Source organism: Mytilus trossulus, chromosome 10 (genome assembly GCF_036588685.1).
Source record: "Mytilus trossulus isolate FHL-02 chromosome 10, PNRI_Mtr1.1.1.hap1, whole genome shotgun sequence".
Taxonomy (NCBI): domain Eukaryota; kingdom Metazoa; phylum Mollusca; class Bivalvia; order Mytilida; family Mytilidae; genus Mytilus; species Mytilus trossulus.
In genome coordinates this window covers 23,228,196-23,253,741 of record NC_086382.1, presented here as the reverse complement: position 1 = coordinate 23,253,741, position 25,546 = coordinate 23,228,196, and the positions used below count along the sequence as shown (strand labels likewise).

Here is a 25,546-nt window from a genome sequence, read left to right as displayed (position 1 = left end):
AAAAATATAGTTTAGGTCAATATAATTTAACAAATTAAACAAAATTTTGACTTTGCAATATGATTTTTTCAAGTTTAAGAAAAGTTTTGACATTTGAATCACATGTTTTAATTACTGAATGAAATTGTTGTTATTTATTTTGGTTTTTTTTGTGTGTAATCTTTCGTTTTTTGTAGTCTGATTAAAACCAGTCCAATAATTTTCTTCCAGTAGGAACTGGTTTTAATCAGACTTTCTTTGTAGCAGATTGTACTTCAAACAACAGAAATATAAGCTCCATTAGGGAGTAGCAAGTATGTTTCCTTGAGGAATTAATGAAAGTGTTCAGAATAAAAGAAAAATATATTTTTAGGTCAATATAATTTAACAAATTAAAAAAAAAATTGACTCTGCAATATAATTTTACAAGTTTAAGAAAAGTTTTGACTTTGGAATCACATGTTTTAATTAATAAATGAAATTGTTGTTACATATGATTCTTTTAGTGTGTTATCTTTCTTTTTTGCAGTCTGATTAAAACCAGTCCCACCATTCACTTGCAGTAGGGACTGGTTTTAATCAGACTGTCTTTGTAGCAGATTGAACTTCAAACAACAGAAGTATAAGCTCCATTTGGTAGTAGCAAGTATGTTCTCTTAGGAATTAATGGAAGTGTTCAGAATAAAAGAAAAATATATTTTTAGGTCAATTTAATTTAACAAATTAAAGAATGTCCTTACAATACAATTTTACAAGTTTAAGAAAAGTTTTGTCTTTTGAATCACATATTTTAATAAATGAATGGTATTATTGTTATTTTATATGATGCTTTTTGTGTGTTATCTTTCTTTTTTGCAGTCTGATTAAAACCAGTCCCACCATTCACTTGCAGTAGGGACTGGTTTTAATCAGACTGTCTTTGTAGCAGATTGTACTTCAAATATGTTCTCTGAAGGAATTAATGAAAGTGTTTAGAATAAAAGAAAAATATATTTTTAGGTAAATATAATTCAACAAATTTGACAAAAATTTGACTTTGCAATATAATTTAACAAATTTAAGAAAAGTTTGACTTTGCCATATAATTTCGCAAGTTTTAGAAAAATTTGACTTTGCAATAACCTGTTTTAATAAATGAATGATATTATTGTTATTTATGATGCTTTTTTTGTGTAATCTTTCTTTTTTGCAGTCTGATTAAAACCAGCCCCACCATTCACTTGCAGTAGTAGGGACTGGTTTTAATCAGACTGTCTTTGTAGCAGATTGTACTTCATAACTGGACTCCATTTAGGAGTAACAAGTTTTGGCTCTTAAAGAATTAATGAAAGTGTTCAGATATATAAAGATATTTTAGGTCAATATTATTTAACAATTTTGAGAAAAGATTGACTTTGCAATATACATGATATAATTTTACAAATTTAAAAAAGTTTGACTTTGCAATTTAATTTCACAAATAAAAAAAGTTTGACTTTGGAATCACAAGTTTTAATAAATGAATGATATTATTGTTATTTATGATGCTATTTTTGTGTAATCTTTCTTTTTTGCAGTCTGATTAAAACCAGCCCCATCATGCACTTGCAGTAGGGACTGGTTTTAATCAGACTGTCTTTGTAGCAGATTGTACTTCAAACAACAGAACTATAAGCTTCATTGGGGAGTAGCAAGTATGTTCTCTTAAGGAATTAATGAAAGTGTTCAGAATAAAAGAAAAATATATTTTTAAGTCAATATATAGTAACAAATTAAAAACTATTTTGACTTTGCAATATGATTTTACAAGTTTAAGAAAAGTTTTGATTTTGAATCACATATTTTAATAAATGAATGATATTATCGTTATTTATTATGCTTTTTGTGTATAATCTTTCTTTTTTGCAGTCTGATTAAAACCAGTCCAATCATTTTCTTCCAGTAGGAACTGGTTTTAATCAGACTGTTTTTGTAGCAGAGTGTACTTCACACAACAGAACTATAAGCTCCATTGGGGAGTAGCGAGTATGTTTCTTTAAGGAATTAATGAAAGTGTTCAGAATAAAATAAAAATATATTTTTAGGTCAATATAATTTAACAAATTAAAAAAAATTTGACTGCAATATCATTTTACTAGTTTAAGAAAAGTTTTGACTTTGGAATTACATGTTTTAATTAATAAATGAAATTGTTGTTATTTATGATGCCTTTTGTGTATAATCTTTCTTTTTTGCAGTCTGATTAAAACCAGCCCCACCATTCACTTGCAGTAGTAGGGACTGGTTTTAATCAAGACTGTCTTTGTAGCAGATTGTACCTCAAACAACAGAACTATAAGCTTCATTGGGGAGTAGCAAGTATGTTTCCTTGAGGAATTAATGAAAGTGTTCAGAATAAAAGAAAAATATAGTTTTAGGTCAATATAATTTAACAAATTAACAAAAAATTTTGACTCTGCAATATAATTTTACAAGTTTAAGAAAAGTTTTGACTTTGGAATCACATGTTTTAATTAATAAATGAAATTGTTGTTACATATGATTCTTTTAGTGTGTAGTCTTTCTTTTTTGCAGTCTGATTAAAACCAGCCCCACCATTCACTTGCAGTAGGGACTGGTTTTAATCAGACTGTCTTTGTAGCAGATTGAACTTCAAACAACAGAAGTATAAGCTCCATTTGGTAGTAGCAAGTATGTTCTCTTAGGAATTAATGGAAGTGTTCAGAATAAAAGAAAAATATATTTTTAGGTCAATTTAATTTAACAAATTAAAGAATGTCCTTACAATACAATTTTACAAGTTTAAGAAAAGTTTTGTCTTTTGAATAACATATTTTAATAAATGAATGGTATTATTGTTATTTTATATGATGCTTTTTGTGTGTTATCTTTCTTTTTTGCAGTCTGATTAAAACCAGTCCCACCATTCACTTGCAGTAGGGACTGGTTTTAATCAGACTGTCTTTGTAGCAGATTGTACTTCAAATATGTTCTCTGAAGGAATTAATGAAAGTGTTTAGAATAAAAGAAAAATATATTTTTAGGTCAATATAATTCAACAAATTTGACAAAAATTTGACTTTGCAATATAATTTAACAAATTTAAGAAAAGTTTGACTTTGCCATATAATTTCGCAAGTTTTAGAAAAATTTGACTTTGCAATAACCTGTTGTAATAAATGAATGATATTATTGTTATTTATGATGCTTTTTTTGTGTAATCTTTCTTTTTTGCAGTCTGATTAAAACCAGCCCCACCATTCACTTGCAGTAGGGACTGGTTTTAATCAGACTGTCTTTGTAGCAGATTGTACTTCAAACATGTTCTCTGAAGGAATTAATGAAAGTGTTTAGAATAAAAGAAAAATATATTTTTAGGTCAATATAATTCAACAAATTTGACAAAAATTTGACTTTGCCATATAATTTCGCAAGTTTTAGAAAAAATTGACTTTGCAATAACCTGTTTTAATAAATGAATGATATTATTGTTATTTATGATGCTTTTTTGTGTAATCTTTCTTTTTTGCAGTCTGATTAAAACCAGCCCCACCATTCACTTGCAGTAGTAGGGACTGGTTTTAATCAGACTGTCTTTGTAGCAGATTGTACTTCATAACTGGACTCCATTTAGGAGTAACAAGTTTTGGCTCTTAAAGAATTAATGAAAGTGTTCAGATAAATATAAAGATATTTTAGGTCAATATTATTTAACAATTTTGAGAAAAGATTGACTTTGCAATATACATGATATAATTTTACAAATTTAAAAAAGTTTGACTTTGCAATTTAATTTCATAAATAAAAAAAGTTTGACTTTGGAATCACAAGTTTTAATAGATGAATGATATTATTGTTATTTATGATGCTATTTGTGTGTTATCTTTCTCCTTGTTTTGCAGTCTGATTGAAACCAGCCCCACCATGCACTTGCAGTAGGGACTGGTTTTAATCAGACTGTCTTTGTAGCAGATTGTACTTCAAACAACATAACTTTAGGCACCATTGGGAAGTAGGAAGTATGTTCTCTTAAGGAATTAATGAAAGTGTTCAGAATAAAAGAAAAATATATTTGTAGGTCAATATAATTTAACAAATTAAAGAATGTCCTTACAATACAATTTTACAAGTTTAAGAAAAGTTTTGTCTTTTGAATCACATATTTTAATAAATGAATGGTATAATGGTTATTTTATATGATGCTTTTAGTGTGTTATCTTTCTTTTTTGCAGTCTGATTAAAACCAGTCCCACCATTCACTTGCAGTAGGGACTGGTTTTAATCAGACTGTCTTTGTAGCAGATTGTACTTCAAACATGTTCTCTGACGGAATTAATGAAAGTGTTTAGAATAAAAGAAAAATATATTTTTAGGTCAATATAATTCAACTAATTTGACAAAAATTTGACTTTGCAATATAATTTAACAAATTTAAGAAAAAATTGACTTTGCAATAACCTGTTTTAATAAATGAATGATATTATTGTTATTTATGATGCTTTTTTTGTGTAATCTTTCTTTTTTGCAGTCTGATTAAAACCAGCCCCACCATTCACTTGCAGTAGTAGGGACTGGTTTTAATCAGACTGTCTTTGTAGCAGATTGTACTTCATAACTGGACTCCATTTAGGAGTAACAAGTTTTGGCTCTTAAAGAATTAATGAAAGTGTTCAGATAAATATAAAGATATTTTAGGTCAATATCATTTAACAATTTTGAGAAAAGATTGACTTTGCAATATACATGATATAATTTTACAAATTTAAAAAAGTTTGACTTTGCAATTTAATTTCACAAATAAAAAAAGTTTGACTTTGGAATCACAAGTTTTAATAAATGAATGATATTATTGTTATTTATGATGCTATTTGTGTGTAATCTTTCTTTTTTGCAGTCTGATTGAAACCAGCCCCACCATGCACTTGCAGAAGGGACTGGTTTTAATCAGACTGTCTTTGTAGCAGGTTGTACTTCAAACAACAGAACTATAAGCATCATAGGGAAGTAGGAAGTATGTTCTCTTAAGGAATTAATGAAAGTGTTCAGAATAAAAGAAAAATATCTTTGTAGGTCAATATAATTTAACAAATTAAAGAACAGTTTGCATTTGTAATATAATTTGACAAACATGACAAATTAAAAAGTATTTGACATAATTAGCAATAATTTACAAATTTAAGAACAGTTTTATTTTGCAATTAAATTTTGAAGACTAATTTGAGGCCCTGCCCTGTAAGTCATTGTCCAACGACTTTGAAATAATTTCCATTTTTTATGTTAAGTTTTCTGCTTAAGTTAATTTGATAGGATACATATATACTTCTTTTGTGGATGGTTGTCTCATTGGCAATCATACCACATCTTCTTTTTTTGTATATTGTTATAGAAAAAGTCTACCTCCAAATGTAACCAATATGTAACAGTTGTTAATCAGAAACTTCAGCATAATGATCTCTTACCTTTTTGTTCACTATCAAAGGATTAATGTCAGCTTGTTTTGGAATATCCGTTTCACAAATGATAAAGGATATGTTCCGTCTGTAGTGACTACAATCCATTTTCTCGAATGAGACATACATAAAAAGACTAATAGGTTTAAACTAACATGAGCAACACGTCACATGTGAAGCAGGACCTGTTTACCCTTCGGGAGTACCTTAGATCAACCCAATTGTTGGTGGGGTTCATGTTGCTTAGGTGGTTTTTTTTTTAACCATGGTGTTGTTGGTTTATTTCGATTTATGCGTTTAAATGTCCATTTGGTATCTGTTGTCCCTCATTTTAAACACTCATTTAGAAAAAGTGTATTAATCTAGCTGAGACTATCTAGGATCTTCACCATCAACAAATTGCTTAATTTAAAAAAAATCAGTTTTTAGAAATATGTAATGCCATATTTGGATGTCTGATAGGCCATTAAATAAATTTGAGATGTTATTTGGTGTTAATGGCCAAAATAATTATCTTATGTTAAGGGGAATATATGCACTACATTATAAATTGGCAGAAAATATTTGTACTCAAAAGTAAAATGTTTTAATGCAAATAAATATCAAATTATAAATTCAGAAATACATTTTACTTACTAGCCATTTTTATACTAATATTTAACCTACAATCTAACAGATCTAACATTTTTTCTTCATCATTGGTCATTTCTGAGTTCTGATTTCTTTATTTCTGACTATTTTGCTGGTTTGATAGTCGAAATGTTTTCTTTAGTTTTATAAGAGTTTCTTAGTTATGTATTTCTGAAGTTTATTCATATGTTTTTTTTAATCTATGGGTGTCTCATTTGATTTATTAACAATTTGATATGTTTCGTAATTATTTCTCAATTATATTACCGTTGTAGTGCATATTATTCATTTACTAAAATTGTCAAGATTCTTGTCCAATTTTTACTTTTATTTGTTAAGTAGAGAATTTGGTGATGATAGCTTTAAGCGCATATCTCTGAAACCGAAGCATTTAGAACAAATCTGACAAGATAAAATTCTTCATTAGGTAAAAAAATATCTGCCCTGATATTTTCAGATCATTCAGGCAATCATGTTAAGTAGAGAATTTGGTGATGATAGCTTTAAGCTCATATCTCTGAAACCGAAGCATTTAGAACAAATCTGACAAGATAAAATTCTTCATTAGGTAAAAAAATATCTGCCCTTATATTTTCAGATCATTCAGGCAATCCGTTGATAGGTTGCTGCTCCTGAATTGGTAATTCTAAGGAAATTTTTCAGTTTTTTATCTTGAATTTTATTTAAGAGGTAAACTGTAAACATCAATAATGTTCAGCAAAGTAAAATCTACAAATAAGTCAACATGACCAAAATGGTCAGTTGATCCCTTTATGAGTTATTGTCCACAATCATCATTAGGGTATTTAGTTTTAAAAATGTGTCCGATGACCCCGCCCGCGAACCAAGATGGCTACCAAGGAAAAAAAGAGTGCATAGGGTAAAATCAGCTTTTGTCTCATATCTCTGAAACCAATTAGCTATTGTATTTCATGTAAAAGAACCCCTGAATATTAAGAAAGTAAAGAAAATGTCGGATTTTCCCGATTTGTTTTAGTTTTGCGCCCCGTGTATGATTGTATGCGCAGGTAATTTCATAATGTCATCAAGTTGAGATAATAACAAAAGAGTCGGATTCAAGCGACAAGGATTAAATAATTATTCTATTGACGGTAAGAATTGTTTTTTGTTTTTTTCAAGGTATCATACAAATTAGTCCTATTTTTCGGAATTTTCATCTCATTGAAAAATACATATTTATACATTTATAGTACAAACTGCTTTTCTTCCGTTATTTTATTAATTCGATTATAAGATTATTTATTAGAACACAATTTTAATTCATAAAACACTGTATTTAAACAGTAGCTTTTTCTATAGGTATCCCCTTTTTAAATCGAAATTTATTTGAATTTTCGAAAGGGAAATGAGTTTTAAATTTTATTTAAGTACCAATCAGGACAGATAACAAGAGCAAGATTTGTTCACTCATTGGGCTTCGAATATCAAGCTATAACTGACCTGTAATTGTGATGACAGTACATGCATGGTTTTATTTCATAAGAATGTGTACTTTTAGCTGTACATAAACTTTTAAACAAATATCAACAATATGACATGTTTGTGCTATGAAATGATTTTTAAACTTTTAACCATAAAGAATGACTTTAACTCTGCCCGGTCAAACCTGCCGGTCCCAAGCCCGGATAAAAGAAAAGGGAAGTCATAGATATATATATATATAAAAAGCGCAAATGTCCTATGTGAAAAGCGCAAATGTCCATTTTTAAAAAGCGCAAATGTCCTATGTTTTGAAGCGCAAGTGTCCACAAAAAAAAGCGCAAATGTCCTATGAAAAAGCGCAAATGTCCCGTGCCGGTCCATAATTAAAGGAATTCGTGACAATCCGATATAGTTTGAAAAAGTTTTTTGAGACGTGGTACACATAATTTATTGCTTTTTGTTATAAAATGAAAACAAATGAAGATCTTGACGTACGTTTTACAGTTTCCTACATATTTTAGAGGCGGATACATTTCAAAAAGAAGTTGGAGCTTCAGCCATAGAATAACATGAAAATGAAAATGTTATACCATGGCTGAAGCTCCGCCTTTTTTCCTTAGGATTCTAGTTGAGTTGCATATTTAATTAGCAAAGTATGGTACAACATCAATTTGCATGTAATATACCATGGTTTTCCCTCACCACACCGTTTTAAAGCAAATTGTTTCATAAAACAAAAGAAAAAATCCAATTTATGTTACAACTCTCCATAAGAGATCAAATGACAGAAATTAACATATTTCCCAACACACTTTGTTATTTACGTGATGTTTATCCATACGAAACGTATTTAAAATTTATCCAAAACATTATGTTTATCCAAAACGTATTTAAAGTATAATTACCAAAAAATAACAAAAAATTAACCGAGTTTCAAAAGTTAATAGTAGCTAACAAAATAATATTGTTGATTTAACCAAAACATTTTATGATTCAACAGTTCTTGAACACTTGTCAATTTTATGCAAATCAATGTGATCATGACTCATTCAAAAAAGTGCAAGTAACAGGGCGGATCCAGCCATTTTAAACAGGGGGTTCCCAACCCAGAGTAAAAAGGGGGGGGGGGGTTCTAACTATATGCTCCCATTCAAATGCATTGATTGGCTAAAAAAAGGTTTTTTTTAACTATATTCTCCCATTCAAATGCATTGATTGGCTGAAAAAAGGGTGATTCTAAACCCCCCCCCCCCCTTTTGTATCCACCACTGCAAGTTGCAGATCATTCTTAGAGGGACACAATTTATCACTATTTTGTATTATGTTTGTACCAGATTGTTGAACTAGCTGACTGAAGCTTATAAGGCATGGATTTCAGTCGTGCTCATTTTAGTGTCATTTGAGTGTTGCTTATATTTGGTGTGGAGGGAAAGCTTCAAACTATTCTTAATAGATATCATAAAATAATGTTGAACATGGTCAATAAATAAACTAAGCAGAGAATACAATAACATCAAGAACGCTGGGAGTTAAAATGAAATGTCCATTCCTCGATAGGGTTTCATATCTAATTTTTATGTGTAGAAATTAAGAATAATTATATTGAAAGAAAGAAACTGAAGAAAAGAAACTTTACAACTGATTATAAATTGCCAAATACAAATAAGGTAATTAGAGCCCATGATTGGATGAAATCTTTATGGAAAGAAATTTACCTGATGTTTAGATAAGTCAGCATTAGTATAAAAACACTACACAAATGCATTGTTTAGAGACCGGTTTATGCAAATACCCTTGTATGCAAATTTTCTTGTTAAAGAATTCAGATGACAGTTATTTCCCTTATTTCTAGAAGTATATTATATATTTATAGTGACATAACGAGCCTCGTTGCTCAGATATTTGATTTCATTAATAAATCACCAATTGAAGAAATACTAATTATATACAAATGTGTGCAACACACAATCATACTGATAAAGATGGAGAAAATGCATTGCTGAAAATATTTATTTCAAGGGAGACAATTTTTTGGGGATTTATATTTTCAGGATTAGTTTATACAATATTATACCATCATCAAATGAGATCTGCTAATAGGGCTGAAATAAGATCCTGATCTTGCTGTCGGGTTTAACTTTTTTGTTATCCAAGAACCACAGAATGGCTAAGTTTTACCATTTGAAACATTTTGTATTCTTGAAACAAAATATTTGCCACCTGCCTTGCATTGTAATTGTTCAATGTTGAACACCAAATGGTATAAAAATCAAGAACATGTCTGCAATAAGCAGCAAAACATACTTAAAACTGGCAATGATTAATCGATTATGAAGAATAATTATTGCGAAAAAGGAAAACTGTTTCTCCTTTTCATATTTAAGAACCTTGTGATAAATTTATCATTCCATTTAAATGTATTGTTCAATTCATGATTTTTTTTTTGTGAAAGGTGAAAATGAAGGATGGACATGACATCACACAGAACACAATTTTTCAGAGAAAGAGACTCCGTCACAAAATACAACTCTGGAATTGAATTTGCTGTGATAGAATATATAGACTACAAACACTTATGGACTCGTGAACAAGCTGTGCAAGGGAAGAGACATATCAAGATCCGAAAGCAACAGATTCAGGAATATGTCGTGCAAAACAAAAAACTTCAAAAACAAATCAAACTATATTGGTTTGATCAACAAACTTTAATTGAACAACAAAACAATAGAAAATAATCAGTGATGAAATAAAAAGTAGCATGAACATTTTTGTCGATCCTACCACTTGTGTCACAGAAAGCTTGACATAGGGCAGCGTAAGCTAAGTTCTTAAAAGCTTCATATTTAAGAAGGTGGAAGACCTGGATGCTTTATACTTTGTATATGGATGCCTCATGTTACGAAGTTCACGTCAGTCACATGTCCAATGTCCTTGACCTGATGTTCATGGTCATGATGGTTCAGTGACTACCGATACTTGAAAAAAAAGATAAGATTTTTTGGTTAAATTCTCTCTTATTATAAGTAATAGGTTAACTGTATTTGGTATATGCGTACCTTGCAATGTCATCTTGACCATCAAATAGTTTTCACTTGACCTCGATCTCATTTCATGGATCAGTGAACAAGGTTAAATTTTGGTGATCAAGTCCATATTTCAGGCAATAGGAGTAGTATAGTCGGTGCATTGAAGGATTTTAAGGTGTACATGTCCAACTGGTAGGTGTCATCTGACCTTAACATCATTTTCATGTTTCAGTGGTTATAGTTGTAAATGTTTTGTGTGTTTGGCTTTTTTTAATACTATATGCGGTAGATCTACTAAATTTTGTGTATGGAATGATTGTAAGGTGTACATGTCTAGCTGGCAGATGTCATCTGACTTTGACCTCATTTTCATGGTTCAGTGGTCAAAGTTAAGTTTTTGAGTTTTGGTCTTTATTCTTTTTACTTTATGCAATAGGTCACCTATATTTGGTGTATGGAAATGTTTTATGATTTATATGTCAGTTGCGCAGTTTTTTAAATTAAACTTGACCTCATTTCCACGGGTCAATGTTAAGTTTTTGTGTTTTGGTCTCATTTTCATGGTTCATTGATCAATGTTTAGTTTTTTGGTTAATGTCAAGTTTATGTGACAGTTGTAATAAAGCTTTATATTTAGGACTGAAATAATATCCATGATAAGTAAAGAAGGCGAGACATTTCAGTGTGTTTACACTTTTTATTCGTTTGTTATCAAATTGAGATTCGTGTGCTTAACATTACAACGCTTGCAGTTTTATTTGAGCCCTGCCATCCTTGGACGTGTGTATAGAGACTCATTTTTGTCCCGCCTGCCACTTTTGTCGCAAGAAGCTCGACATAGGGATAGTGATCCGGTGGCATTAGCTAATTAACTCCCTAAAAGCTTTATATTTTAGAAGGTGGAAGATCTGAATGCTTCATACTTTGTATATAGATGCCTTATATTAGGAAGTTTCTATCTGTCTCATGTCCTTGACCTTATTTTCATAATTAAGCGACTACTTGAAAAGATTTTTGTTTGTTATACTAATTTCTCTCTTATCATGAGTAATGTGATAACTATATTTGGTATGTGCGTACCTTGCAAGATCCTCATGTACCCGTCAGACAGTTTTCATTTGACCTCGAACTTATTTCGTGGATCAGTGAAGAAGGTTCGGTTTCGGTGGTCAAGTCATATTTCAGATGCTATACGTAATAGGTTTAGTATATTTGGTGTATTGAAGGATTGTTATTATACATGTCCAACGGGCAGGTGTCATCTGACCTTGACCTCATATTCATGGTTTTTGTGTTTTGGTCTGTTTTTGGTGTTATGCCTGGCCTCACAGTCATGGTTAATTAACACAATGCGAAGGTTTTTGTGGCCTAAATGGAGTCGAAAAGCAATACATGTGCATGCTATTTCTGGTGTCTTCAACAATATATTAGTTGTTTTTTTGTCAGTTTATGGGGAACCACTAGTTATGGGTAAATGATATTTGGTATGCAGTTGTGTCAGTACTGGCATATCTCATTTTCATGGAAATTAGTTGGCCCCACCAAGTAGCCTTTCGACTTTGATACAGATCTGAAACTTGGTTATAGCGAGAATTCAACTCAGATCTTGATAAGATAGGATTGACTTGAGTTTTTTTGTTGAAGATTGGTGGTTCTCTCCATGCACTTGTTCCTTATTCCTCTATCTATTATATACTAACTGCCATATATAGCCATAATTGCTGAAAGTGGCTAACAACTAGGGTTTTGTATTCTTTGAGGGAAAGGAAATATCCAATGCTGATGGACTTCTGCAGTAATTTTATTCCTTTTTAATTTAATATGTATGCTGAATTGATGGAATGGTTGATGTTTGCTCAATGTCCAGTGGCAAATATTTCATGCATGGTGAGGAGGAATGCAGAAATGAATCTAAATAGTTGAAAAAATATTTTGTTAAATTCAAATCTATGGAGCTACCATTTGATTCTTATGAGGGGGCTAAAATGAAATTTGTAGGTTTTTTTTAAATGTTAGCAACATGGAAAAAAAAGGCAGGTCATAATTCATGTAAGCATTGCCTTTGATATTTTTAAAAACGGTTTTGAATGTAGGCTAGCTTGTCCAATGTCGAATTTCGCCGCCTTTTACAAAAACACTGTCAGTTTCAACGTTATTTTTTTAGATATTCAATTTGTAGCATATAAAACAGTGCTTTTTCGTAATTGTGCTTTCACCCCACAATACGATAACATACTTTTTGATAAGCTGTTAAGTCGAAATGACTTCGTTTTTTAACAAATCAAATGTCTTGCAAGTTTGTCCACTGAGCAATTTTCTTACGTTTTGAACGTTTTCGATTCGGGACGCTATACATATATGTGTTTTCAAATTATTTCTAAAAGTTTGTTCTTTGTTTTGGTGTTAAACACCACTACATGTATAAGCGACATTTGTTGTATTTTATTGACCTGTCATCAAAGGTAGGAGAAGCCAAACATCAGGCGACCTTAAGTCAAAATAGTTGCAATAACTGTCGATTAGGATCGGAGTCGAACAAATCTCGCCACGAGCGTATCTTAAAATTACCATGCTTTTGATCACTTTATATGAACTCATTAGGCCAATCATCCTCCTAGGCAATCGAACTTGAAAGCAGTTCGTATTATGATATGATATATGAACGATATTTCATTGTTTTTAAATAACAAGCACGGTCCGATTTTATGTTTTATGATCAGAAGACAAAACAAAATATTAATCAAATTACATTTCTAAAATAGATAGAATCATAGAAACCACGATAAGAACTGCAATATATAAAAGTAGTTATAATCAAATAGAAAATGAATAACTATCTAAAATGAAAAAAAAACATATGGTAATTTGTCAATAAATACTATAAATAGGTAAAATATTAATTACAGAACAAAAGAATTTCATATCCGAGACAGAGAGAATTAAATATTGTAAAGAGATAAAGAAACTAAAAAGAAAAGAGCAAAAAAATAAAAGTTACAATGAATATAAAGAAAAATACAACACAAGCCGAATTAGAAGTCCGAAAAGTGCATTTGCTTGCGTATCTACCAGAAGCAAATATTTCATACATATTCAAGAGTTTGAAGTATCTATATCGATCAAAAATGATTACAATCAAAACGAACAAAGTATACTCGATTACCGACGTAAAACGTCAAATTTTGACGTTACCAATTGGGACGCAATATCGTGCGTAACGTCTAACGTATGCACTATACATTCTCTTATAGAGCTTTCTTACAAATTAACGAAAGGTACGAACGAACGCAAAGGGAGCACATATTTCATTTCTACAATAACAGTTAAAATAGTCTTTGTTTTATCCAGTAAAACAGCATTCTTTTCTAAATCAAGTTTATTTAAAAACAAAAAAATAGTATCGTTAATAATACACGATTTTGATATTATCAAACAAAGAAAAATAGTGTCAAATACACTTACGTCCGATACGTTACTTACGAAAACCACGAATACACACATTTCCGCGGGATTTTTTTTAAGCACGAGTTTCACGATAAACAATTCAATGACATTATTGAAGTACGTGTAATAGTCTAAATTTAACGACAAAATTCACATTTATTTTAATTTGTTACAGATCACTTTCAGCAAATTATCAAAGTGGAATATCTAGATTTGCTCAAAAATGATGCTACAATGTTTTTAAAAAGTAATGTTGAATAAATCTAGAAAAAAGGCTTTGTATATCAAGAAAATTAATCTACAATTTTGTACCATATGTATCGTGGATTTTATAATATAAAAAAGATGTGGTATGATCGACGATTTAACAGTACACATGTTTGGAAGATAGACGTGAAGTTGTCACTTATCGTCCAGTGGCTAATATTTCATGAATGTTCAGGGGCCTGTAACAAGAAGCATTCGTATCTCTTTCGAACGTCTAAAGGGCGTCTTAAAATTTAAGAATGTAACAAGACCATACCTCAGACCTTTCTTAGAATGATTGACAGCCCTTAATGTTTTGAAAAAGTGCATGATTTAAGAACGATTCTTACGTCTACCTTAAAGCATTCTTACTAATTCCGGTAACACAAAATCAAAATTTAATAAAATTTTGGTCAGTTATTAAGTGTTCTTAAAACAAACTTAGCAACTTAGGGGTGTACCAAGAAAAATTTGCAATAGCTTCACTTGACATTTTTTGTAAGAGTGGTCCCGACTACTTTTAGCTGCACATTCACTTGTTGATATTAGAACAAGTTGCTTAAAAAAGTTAATACGTCAACCTTAGAACTTTTTTATTGTAATTATTAATTCATCTGAATAAGAAATTATATATCAGTGTTTTCTTGGCCATGTATGTGAAGGATGGTAGTTTCTCTTTTTTGTAAATCATTACAATTTTGGCTTGTTGAGAGAAGTGTTACTGAATATAAAGCAAGGAGAAATTTGTGACTTTTTCAATTTTAAACCAAGAGTTCCAAATGGTGAAGTTTAAGTTTTTAGTGGGTTGGGTGTTTTTGTTGTATACCTGTTTTTTTCTACATTTTTGCCTATTTTGTCTTTTTTGATCACGCAACGTTATCAATATCATGGAATTTGACAATCCAAATTTTTTTTCACTATGGAAATGCCTGTAACAGGTTAGGAATATGACAAGTTTCGTCCATTCGTTTGATGTGTTTAATCATATGATTTTGCCATTTCCGTTCTGAATTTTCCTAGGAGTGAAGTATGTTTGTGATTTTATTTTTTGTAAGAAGGCTTTTGAAATGTGAAAAAAATATTGTTTAAAGTGAAAAAATATAACGGAAGATGTGGTATTAGTGCCAATGAGACAACTCTCCATCCAAATTACAAATTATAAAAGTAAACCATTTGTAGTACATGTAGTGATTTGACCGAAATGAACGGTAGGATAGTAAAATAAGCCTACATCATTTGAGACTCGTCATTTATACATGTTTGTAAACAAAAAGTGCAATCTTAAATACTCTTTAAAATTATATTATTTTCGAAATTTGTGTACTGTTACGTAGGGGACAAAAACGAAACTGCATGTTTCTAAACACTATGTTTTTGTAGTTTCACTTTCCATAATCGGTATTTATTCTAATGTAAGCTCCACGTGGTAAAAATTACGTGATCCACATGATACAGGAATATAGTATCTGATCGTATCTTGGCTATTTCTTTCTTTTCGGGTGTATACTCTAAGAAAACAAAATGCATGTGTATAACGGCACTGTAAATTTTCGTATTAAATAAAGAAAGTTGCCGGTCCGGTACATGAACAGATTGTTTAGAAAGCAAGGTTTCAATTTTTATTACATTGGAAAGCTTAATTCGAGGGTTGAAAATAGAGAGCACAAAAAAGGGGGGGGGGGGGTTTCCACAGGGAATATTTTTATCTTACGATCTCTACATTTGAAAGGTTTATCATTGTTTTTATTATTTAAAAGAGAAAAACGAATCATGTAAAACAAATTGTGAATGGTCTTTCTACCTTTCTCCCATGCCAAGAAATTGCCACCGTTGAAATTCTACAAACACCCCATAAAGAGCAAATTGCATGGATGATTAATATTGACCATTTGGCCGTATATGGCTTGTTCTAAGCGACACGTTCATGAAGGTCATAAATTAATTTGTTGAATGAAATCAAATCTTTAACTATTAATGGTAGCCGTAGGAGGTCGATCAGAATTTTAAGCGAGGATTTCTTGGCATGATGCCATTTTCACGGTTGGTTTGGACCATTCAGGAATTAATTTCTTATCAAATTAATCCTTCTATAAAAATCTAAAAAAGCAAACTGTTTCTTTGCTTAAAAATGTTAAATCTAATGCTGAGTTCTCACGTAATTCGAGTTCGATTCGCATTAACTAATTCGAATTAGTTTAATTCGCATTCAAAACCTTTTACGTCCTAACGTCATTCTAATTCGAATTACAATGCGCGTCAAATTTGCTAATAATGTCCAAACGACGTTACCTTTTAGTTCGTATTAATAACAAAAGCGTATTTCTAATGCGAATTGGATAATTCGAATTAACCAATTCGAATCAATTCGAATTAAAAAAAAGAAGAGTGTGTGAACGCGAGTAGCGAATTCGATTCGCATTCGATTCGAATTCAATTCGAATTAAATGTACGTGTGAACGAGGCATATTTCATTGTACTGACTGCACAAAAATTACTTGCAAAGATCAAACACATTTTGTTTTAAAGTGGCTGGGACAAGAAAGTACGTTTTTATTGAAAAACTTCCAGATATTACCTTTGCCTACACACTCTATGCAATTTGCTGTAAAGGTCTACAGCTTTCACTTTCTATCCGGTTCAGTTCAATTTTGTATTCAGTGTCAAAACGGACGTTGATAAGGGAAGCTAAAAAAATTGGACGTCGATTAGATCTATAGGCATAAAATTGGCCGTCGATTTGGAATGCTTTTTTTTTATTGTGACGTCAGATTTGGATGTCGATTTGAGGAACGGACGTCGATATATGAAGCCCAGGTGGTCGTGTGGTCTAGCGGGACGGCTGCAGTGCAGGCGATTTGGTGTCACGATATCACAGTAGAATGGGTTCGAATGCCGGCGAGGGAAGAACGTTACGCGTAAGCAAATTTACAGATCTAACATTGTTGGGTTGATGTTTAGACGAGTTGTATATATATATAAAAATGTGCGATATGAACTATATATATATATATTTTCTTATTTTTTTTTATCAAACATTTAATTCTTTTTCGTTATGAAATAATAGAAGCCTTGTCGGTAATCATGGTATAAATATTCGTCGCTTAAAATTAAAAACACGGAAAAATGGTCCGTCAAAAACCTAGATATTATTGACAGAAAAACTGGATCCAGATAATTTATTCACTGATTTCCCTTCGTATACTTTATTAGCCTGGAAACCAGATATGTGAACTGAGAAAATCTTCAAAGCAATAGAAATTGATGGATTTCTTGTATAATGAAGAGTAAACTTTCAAACAGACGAATGTAAAAACAGTTTTATTGTTTACAGTATGTGTTGTATATTAATGATATATCGTGTCACTTTATATTTATCTGACAATAGGCTAGATCATTAGTGGCAAGGTTTCGATGCAAAATATAGTTGACATGGTTGATACACAGTCACAGGGGCTTGTTACAATTGCCGGGTTTACTATCCATAGGACGTGTTTTTTTAGGGGTTCGTATGGATAGTAAACCCTGCAATTGTAACAAGCCCCTGTGTTTATATATGGGATAATGCACATGTACATGTACTTATACCAGATATTTTAATGTGTAGAACATCCAGTTTTTCCCACCAATGGCAGCAAAGGTATATATCAAGGAATTGTATATTTAAAAGGAATGGAAACGCGGCCAACTTCAAAGAAAAGTTTATGATGCATCTCTTGCTTTGACTGGGTGTTAATTGCACCCCATCGATCTAACTGGCTAACTTACTTTAAATAAAGCTAATACTAACAATGACCACTGCTCTTTCCTCAATCTTGATATCTATATCACTAACGGAAAGCTGAATACTTAAATTTATGATAAAAGGGATGATTTTTCATTTCCTATTGTTAATTATCCGTTTTTAGATGGTGATGTTCCCTTGTCACCATCTTACGGTGTTTATATATCTCAACTTGTACGATTCACTCGTGTATGTAACAATGTTTTAGATTTTAACGAGAGAAATTTATGTATTACCGAAAAATTATTACACCAGGGTTTTCGTTATTACAAACTAGTCAAAACATTTACTAAATTTTATCATCGGTATAAAGACATCATTCGTAAATATAGCTCAACATGCAGACTTCTTATACGTTCAGGTATTTCACATCCAATTTTTTATGGTAATATTCTTTATAAAGCACAAAGGTGTCAGTATTCACCTCAGAAACTTACAAAACCTTTGAATAGACTTATTAAGAAGGGATATAATTACAATACTGTTATCAAGTCATTAAAGATTGCATATTTTGGCGTTAATATTGAGTCACTTCATGCACTTATAAAGTCTTTGCGTCGGAACTAAACACATTTATTCTAAAAACAGTTGTTGGTATGACACGGGTTATGTTCTCATATTTGTTATGATGGTATGATACTAAACCCCTAAACGGGAAGGATTGTGCCTGATGTTCATATGATGAAATCATAATCTTTCAGTCAGTTTAATTGAAGTCTGGAGCTGGCATGTCAGTTAACTGCTAGTAGTCTGTTGTTATTTATGTATTATTGTCATTTTGTTAATTTTCTTTGGTTACATCTTCTGACATCAGACTCGGACTTCTCTTGAACTGAATTTTAATGTGCGTATTGTTATGCAGTTACTTTTCTACATTGGTTAGAGGGATAGGGGGAGGGTTGAGATCTCACAAACATGTTTAACCACGCTGCATTTTTGCGCCTGTCCCAAGTCAGAAGCCTCTGGTCTTTGTTAGTCTTGTATTATTTTAATTTTAGTTTCTTGTCATTCTTGTGTACAATTTGGAAATTAGTATGGGGTTCATTATCACTAGCAAACTAGTATATATTTGTTAAGGGGCCAGCTGAAGGACGCCCCGGGTGGTGGAATTTCTCGCTACATTGAAGACCTGTTGGTGACCTTCTGCTGTTGTGTTTTTTTATTTGGTCGGGTTGTTGTCTCTTTGACACATTCCCCATTTCCATTCTCAATTTTATCATAACATTTCTGGTAGCAGTTATCGAACTTGTCATTAAATCATGAAATGAGACAAGGAATTGTCTATTTAGATATACAATCTTAAACAAAATTACTTCTGAAAACATTTTTATTTTTGTTCCTCGTCTTGATATTTCACCAAGGTATGTCACATTTAAGATTAGATGGAATTCTACAGTTTACGATTTTTTAAAAAGAAAGGTAATACAAAAAGTTAAAAAAACAAACTTTTCTCAATTTTAAAATATGACTGGTATCTATAGGAAAGTATAAAGGAAGAAGAACGTGAACAGATGTTGTAGTTTATCTAGATAATAGAACTTATATTATAGGTGTTATAATAAACACTGGTATGGGATATCCAATTTGCAGGTATAACCTACATGTATCATGTATCATTGATAAGCTAATTTTTGTCTTATATATATATTTAAGCAGGAACAGTCAGTCAGGGGTACTACTTGTACAAGTGTATTTTATTCACTTGAAGAAGTGAAAAAAAATATACACATATAAGTAAATTTGTAGGATACTTATACAAGTGAATTTTATTTACTTGTATAGGTAAAAAAAAAATTGGCTTAGTTGTCTCCCTTAGGCATTCAGATTTTTTTACTTGTATAGGTAAAAAAGTCATCCTTTCTTCTTGACTTGAATTCTTAAGATTTCTTTGCTCTAGTAGAATTTTAGATTGTGTACCCTTTGCAGATGTCTTTACTAATTATTTAAGTGTAATTTCATGGACAATGAAAGTCCCATTTGTCTGTTATCTTCAGAACACTGCTCATTTACAAGCCCCAAAGGAGCAATTTTTGAAGGCCTTGCGCAAATATACAAGATCTTTGCTCAATCAGTTTCTTTGATGAATTAATGAGATGAAACATTGAACTTTAATGAAAAAATTTGAGCAAACCTGGGAAAAATCACTAAAGGCATGATTTTACATCTCAAAACTTGAGGATTTTTGTAGGATTGTAAGAAAAATTTACTTGTATACTTATACAAGTAAATTTTTCGGAAAATTAAGGGGAGATTATTCAAACATTATTTATTTACTTATATGTGTATATTTTTTTTCACTTCTTCAAGTAAATAAAATACACTTGTACAAGTAGTACCCCTGACTGACAGTGTATACTAACTATTATAATATAGGTTGTCCCTGATTTAAGGTGTCAAAAACAAATAGTGGCGAACACACCTGTTAATTTTTTTAAGGCTAAATTATCTGATAATGCCGTTGTGTCATCCAAAATTTATTTAGAAACAGTTAAAACTTTCACATATTATTTATTTTAACACCAAAGAAATATTTTGCGACCTCTAGACTATTGCTCTGCGAGAGAAAAAAGGAAGGAACTGTTTTGCTGCTAAGCTTATGGTAATTTGCGGCAAGGCTTAATAATGACAAAGGGCAATACCAAACATTGATTTAGTATATAAAAAGGTATTTGACAAAAAATAAATGAATAACATCGTATATTGAAAGGCATAATCATTCCCCATCGTAAGTCAGTCTTATATGTATTTCTTGTCTGTTATTTCCAACTTCATTGGTGTGGAACTTGACTGAACAAAATGGCGTCAATGTGAACTATAAGAATGTAGGAAAAAAAGTCACAGGAAAAAAAGTCACGGAAAAAAAGTCACGGAAAAAAAGTCACAGGAAAAAAGGTCACAGGAAAAAAAGTCACAGGAAAAAAAGTCACAATATATATACGGCTTGCTTTGGAAATTTAGATATAAATCGCAAATCATCTAGATGGAACATGTATATGCTGGTGTACTAGATTGATACATGTTTTCAAGGATTAGTTGTAATTATTTTTGTTTTATATCTCTTAAAGATGCGAGTTTAACAGCAACAATTTCCTTCACTTTGAATACAAGTTAGAAGTTCAGTATTTAACTTGACCACATGTTTTTTAAATTTTTATAAAGATAAGTATTCTGTAATTTAGTGTTAAACAAACTACTCATTGCCATTAATAATAGCTTAGCATTTTTATACAGATATATCTAGGGACTGTTGATATTGATGTGTGGCTTCTTGTGGCACCTTCCCCCTTTGTAGACCTTTCATTTCCTGTCTTCGTAGGAAGCCATATCAATGAAATACAACTTCTGTTCAATATTAAATAAAAGGACACAATCAGTTTTCCCTGTTTGTTAAAAAGTCAATTTTGAAAAAAAAGAACATTATTTATTACATTATACACTTTTATTAGTATACATATAACTCCTTTATAGTTTTTAAAAATTAACCACTAACATAACTGAACACAAATATATTATGACCTTTTTGCAATGCATTCTAAAACTCCAGTTTAATTATTTATTGCATTTATGTACATAGTGACTGTTTCACGTGCATTCCAACATATTTCTGACAAATATGTTTACTTAAACAAATTGTGACTTTTTTTCCTGTGACTTTTTTTCTTGTGACTTTTTTTCTTGTGACTTTTTTTCCTAGGGATATTGTGACTTTTTATCCTGTGATTTTTTTTCCTGTGACTTTTTTTCCGTTTACCGAACTATAAACATGTGATTTTGAAAAATCAATAGCAAATTCGTTTTTATCACCATTTTGCATGTTTTGATAAAACCAACACTATGCGATAGAAAAAAGATTAAGCTTTCAAATTGTATATGAATATCACATCTATTTCCAGTAGTTATTTAACCCATACCAAAATACAAAGTGTCGATGTATTTGTTGATGCACAACTTCAAATTTTCAACAACTTTCGAAATAAAATCATTTACATAGTACCAATTATATTTAGCATTCGTAATTTAGACCAAACTGTAGGAAAATATTCCTTCTTTAAAATGATATCTCATTTTCTCACTTTGCTCTTTCTACTTTTCAATATTTAAAATAAATCGTAGTGCACTCCCAGTTTGATAGACATATTTTGACAGAATAATGAAACTGAAAACTGAAATTTCGAAAAATCGTAGAAAATTCAGAAAAGTTACCAGAAGCTTCAAATATAAGCTTATAAACGACAGAATAAGATTTCAGCTTCATAATAGTATCAACTGTTTTGTTTTGCCCTTCATAGTTGTCGAGCTTTTAGAAAAAAATCAAAACACAGTATTTTTTGTTTTGCAATCCGGATGAAACTCCTCAAGTTTAAAGACAGAGGTCTATTCTAATGAGAATTTACTCAATACAACATTACAAACGTATGTTTGATGAGGCATTAAAATGATACCTAAGGCCTTAAATTTTTCAAGGAATAAAAGTTTATTCATGATTTCGGGTTTCTCACTTATTTATATCGACTCAAGCAAGATGAACCCGTGAATTTAAAGACCGATCTATATGACAGGATTCCCCAAGGGTGACTGGGGTATAGAAATATGGTCACTTGGTCTTCTCCCGACTGGCAGTAAAACGCTTGCCGAAGTGGGGCATCCGTTTGGCTGTGCGGGATGTATCAAGTTCGCAGTCACGTCCAGTCAGAAGGGGGACGTTAAATCCGATGCCTCGTGTAAAGAAAGTGCCACGTTCTTTGCACGTTAAGAACCCTTGCAACAACTCTTTGAGTGGTCCGTAGGTGGCCTGTTGCAAGGCAAAATTTCTGTCCCTATTCAATATACCCTCGTTTTCCAGTGGCAGTCCAAATTTCCCCGACCTTCATCCCAGATGGCCTCTATTGTATCAACCTACCTATTGTATTTATTGTGAACTTGTTCTCGTCCTGAGTATGCATGAAATATTTGCCACTGGACGTTAAGCAACCAACAATCAACCAATCAATATGACAGGAAATGGACCTTCGTTATGATTTTCTATATTATTCATCATTCTTCCGCCTGAGCCAGACATGGATTATAGCTCTGCGGGTATCCCGATTGATCTCGTGCCGCGTTTCCATTCCTTTTAAATATACATATATATCATGTATATATACATTGTTCATGTTGTTATTCAAAATCTTATAACTTCTAAAAATTAATTCACCCATACCATTGTTTAAATGAACTGGTCTTTTCTTATATCCTTTTCTTCTCTTTTTTTCAGATCAAAAGTTTTTAGAAAATGGTGAAATACTCTGATCAAAACCGCCATGGGAATATAATTTCCAAAATCAACAGAGCACGACATGAAGGACTTTATTGTGACATCACCTTGACCTCTGGAAACACATCTTTAAGGGCTCACAAACTTATCTTGACCTCAGTGTCAGACTATTTCACAAGCTTGTTCAAATATTCTGATGATGTTTGTCAGACTTGTAAATTAGATCCTAATGTTGTCACAGAAGAATGTCTAGAAGCCATTGTGGAGTACGCATACACTGGAGATGTTGAAATCACCGATGATAATGTCCAGGATTTGCTAGTAGCATCTAATTTTCTTCAGATTCTTTTTATTAGTATTAAATGCGAAGAGTATATTTCAGAACACTTAACATCTGAAAATGTTGTCTGCCTATTGTCTTTTTCAATACAACATAATTTGCCGAAGTTGTTTTCAAGTGTGTGCCACTATGTTTCAGAGAATTTTCTTAGTTTCACTTTACGAGACAATGTTTTGCTGAGCATCCCTTACGATGACTTGTTACACTTATTGAAATGTGTGGATTTGACTGTTTTGGAGTGTGGCATACCAGCTGAGAAACCAGAGGTTCATATTTTGAATTTGATAAGATTGTACTCTGAATTTTGCGAATTACAACCAGAAGAGGTAAAAACTTTACTTCAGGTGGTGAATTTTTCAGAAATCACTCAATTCGATGCATTTGACATGTTTGAATTATGGAAGAAGAAAATTAATGGAGTTGATGTGCAAACTGTAGTTGAACAGTTTCTTGTTAGAAATTATTTGAGCGGAGAGTTTAAACAAGAAGGCGAACCACAACTTTTCAATCAAATTTGTAGGAAATTTTCCTCCATGTGTAAACGTGTATTTTCCAACAATAGTCTGCGAAAAGGCTACAGTTATTTTGATAATTTATCTGTAAATGATCGAATCAGAAAGATTCGTATTTGGTTTGGTTACACACCATCACAGCTAGCTGGAATATCAGTTTCTTACATGATCGGGGAAGAGAAGACCTATGGAAGTCGTAAAAATGTCCCAGTGGTGACCTCTGACCAAGACTTCTTCCTAAGAGAGAATGAAGTGATTGTAGAGGTTCACTTTTGTAAGACAGCTGTACGGGTTAGGAGTTTGAAGTTCATATCAAATTTTGGAACACAGTATGGACCTTATGGGGAGGAGAGAGGAAGCATACGAAAAGTGAAAGCACCATCACAAAATGCTTATCTTCATGGCATTAGGATGGAAAACAAATCGAAGGTTTTTGAAAATTCAGCTTTGGTTAGTTTGAATGCCCTGTACTTTGACTGGATTGTGTTTGTTGAACCAAGTAAAATACGAGACAACATTGAAGATGAAGACATTCAGCTTCAAACAACGAACTGTTGTTCTACAAACTATGAGTGTGCGGCAGACATATATGATAGTGATCCACGTTAAAAGTTATATATCATGTACATGATTTATGTTGATAGATTGGATAGCTGGATAGGTGCATATTACCGGTTTATTGTAAAATGCTACAACGATGAAAAAGAGGACAACCTGCTTTATCAAAATAAGTATTCTGTTCATTGTCTTTATCATGTTTTTCATTTTTATTGTGATGATGAAAATGTATCTGAAAGGATTATTTTTCTATTTGTCAATATTAAAGTTTAGATTTAACAAAGCTGTATAAGGCTACTTGCAAATGACTTGGGGAGTTTAATCACTTTACAAAGTCCAAAATGTATGAAATTATTGGATTTATTTTAAATTAAACTTTTATTACTTTAGTTTTGTATAATTATGAAAATGGACATGCAATATTTGATACTCCAGTCCTGTTCTATTATCATGATTATGAGCCATAATGAAACTGGACACAAAAATAACCCTCAAAAGAACATGATGAAATTATATTTCTTTAACTTGTCATGCTTGTTGACAGTTAAGGTTTATAAATTTAAACTCTCTTGAATAATTTTATACATTGTCATAAGTCCAACAAAAAAAAAACATTTGTTCTTTTATTGTCATTATTGTGTTTTTTGTATTTATTATTTTATGAAACATATAATAATATGTTCATTGATTTTTCAAGCATAATATAATTATGTATTTACAATCTAGTGCAATCTAAATCTAGTCAAATTATAGTGAAGGTCTTTTTTTGTCTCTTTTTTTCTGATATATTATTTATCATGTTTATTATAGTAATTGTTTATGTGTACATGTAGTAGAGCTTAATGATATGTTATTTGTTTTCAAACTTTTACTTCAACAGTTTTAACAGATTTACAGAAATATC

The 25,546-nt window shown here is 31.3% G+C and overlaps 1 protein-coding gene across 2 annotated transcripts; it reads left to right on the top strand.

Annotated features, from left to right (window-relative positions):
* Positions 1-17,398: 17,398 nt before the first annotated feature.
* On the top strand, positions 17,399-25,261 carry LOC134687075 (uncharacterized). Of its 2 annotated transcripts, none has more exons than XM_063547046.1 (2): positions 17,399-17,527; positions 23,233-25,259. In XM_063547046.1, the coding sequence occupies exon 2, from the start codon at positions 23,251-23,253 to the stop codon at positions 24,691-24,693; it is 1,443 nt and encodes a 480-aa protein (XP_063403116.1). In that variant the 5' UTR covers positions 17,399-17,527; positions 23,233-23,250; the 3' UTR covers positions 24,694-25,259. The 2 variants fall into 2 exon arrangements, with proteins under 2 accessions (XP_063403116.1, XP_063403117.1); XM_063547047.1 differs by having other exon boundaries at positions 17,414-17,503; positions 23,233-25,261.
* The last annotated feature ends 285 nt before the right edge of the window (positions 25,262-25,546 follow it).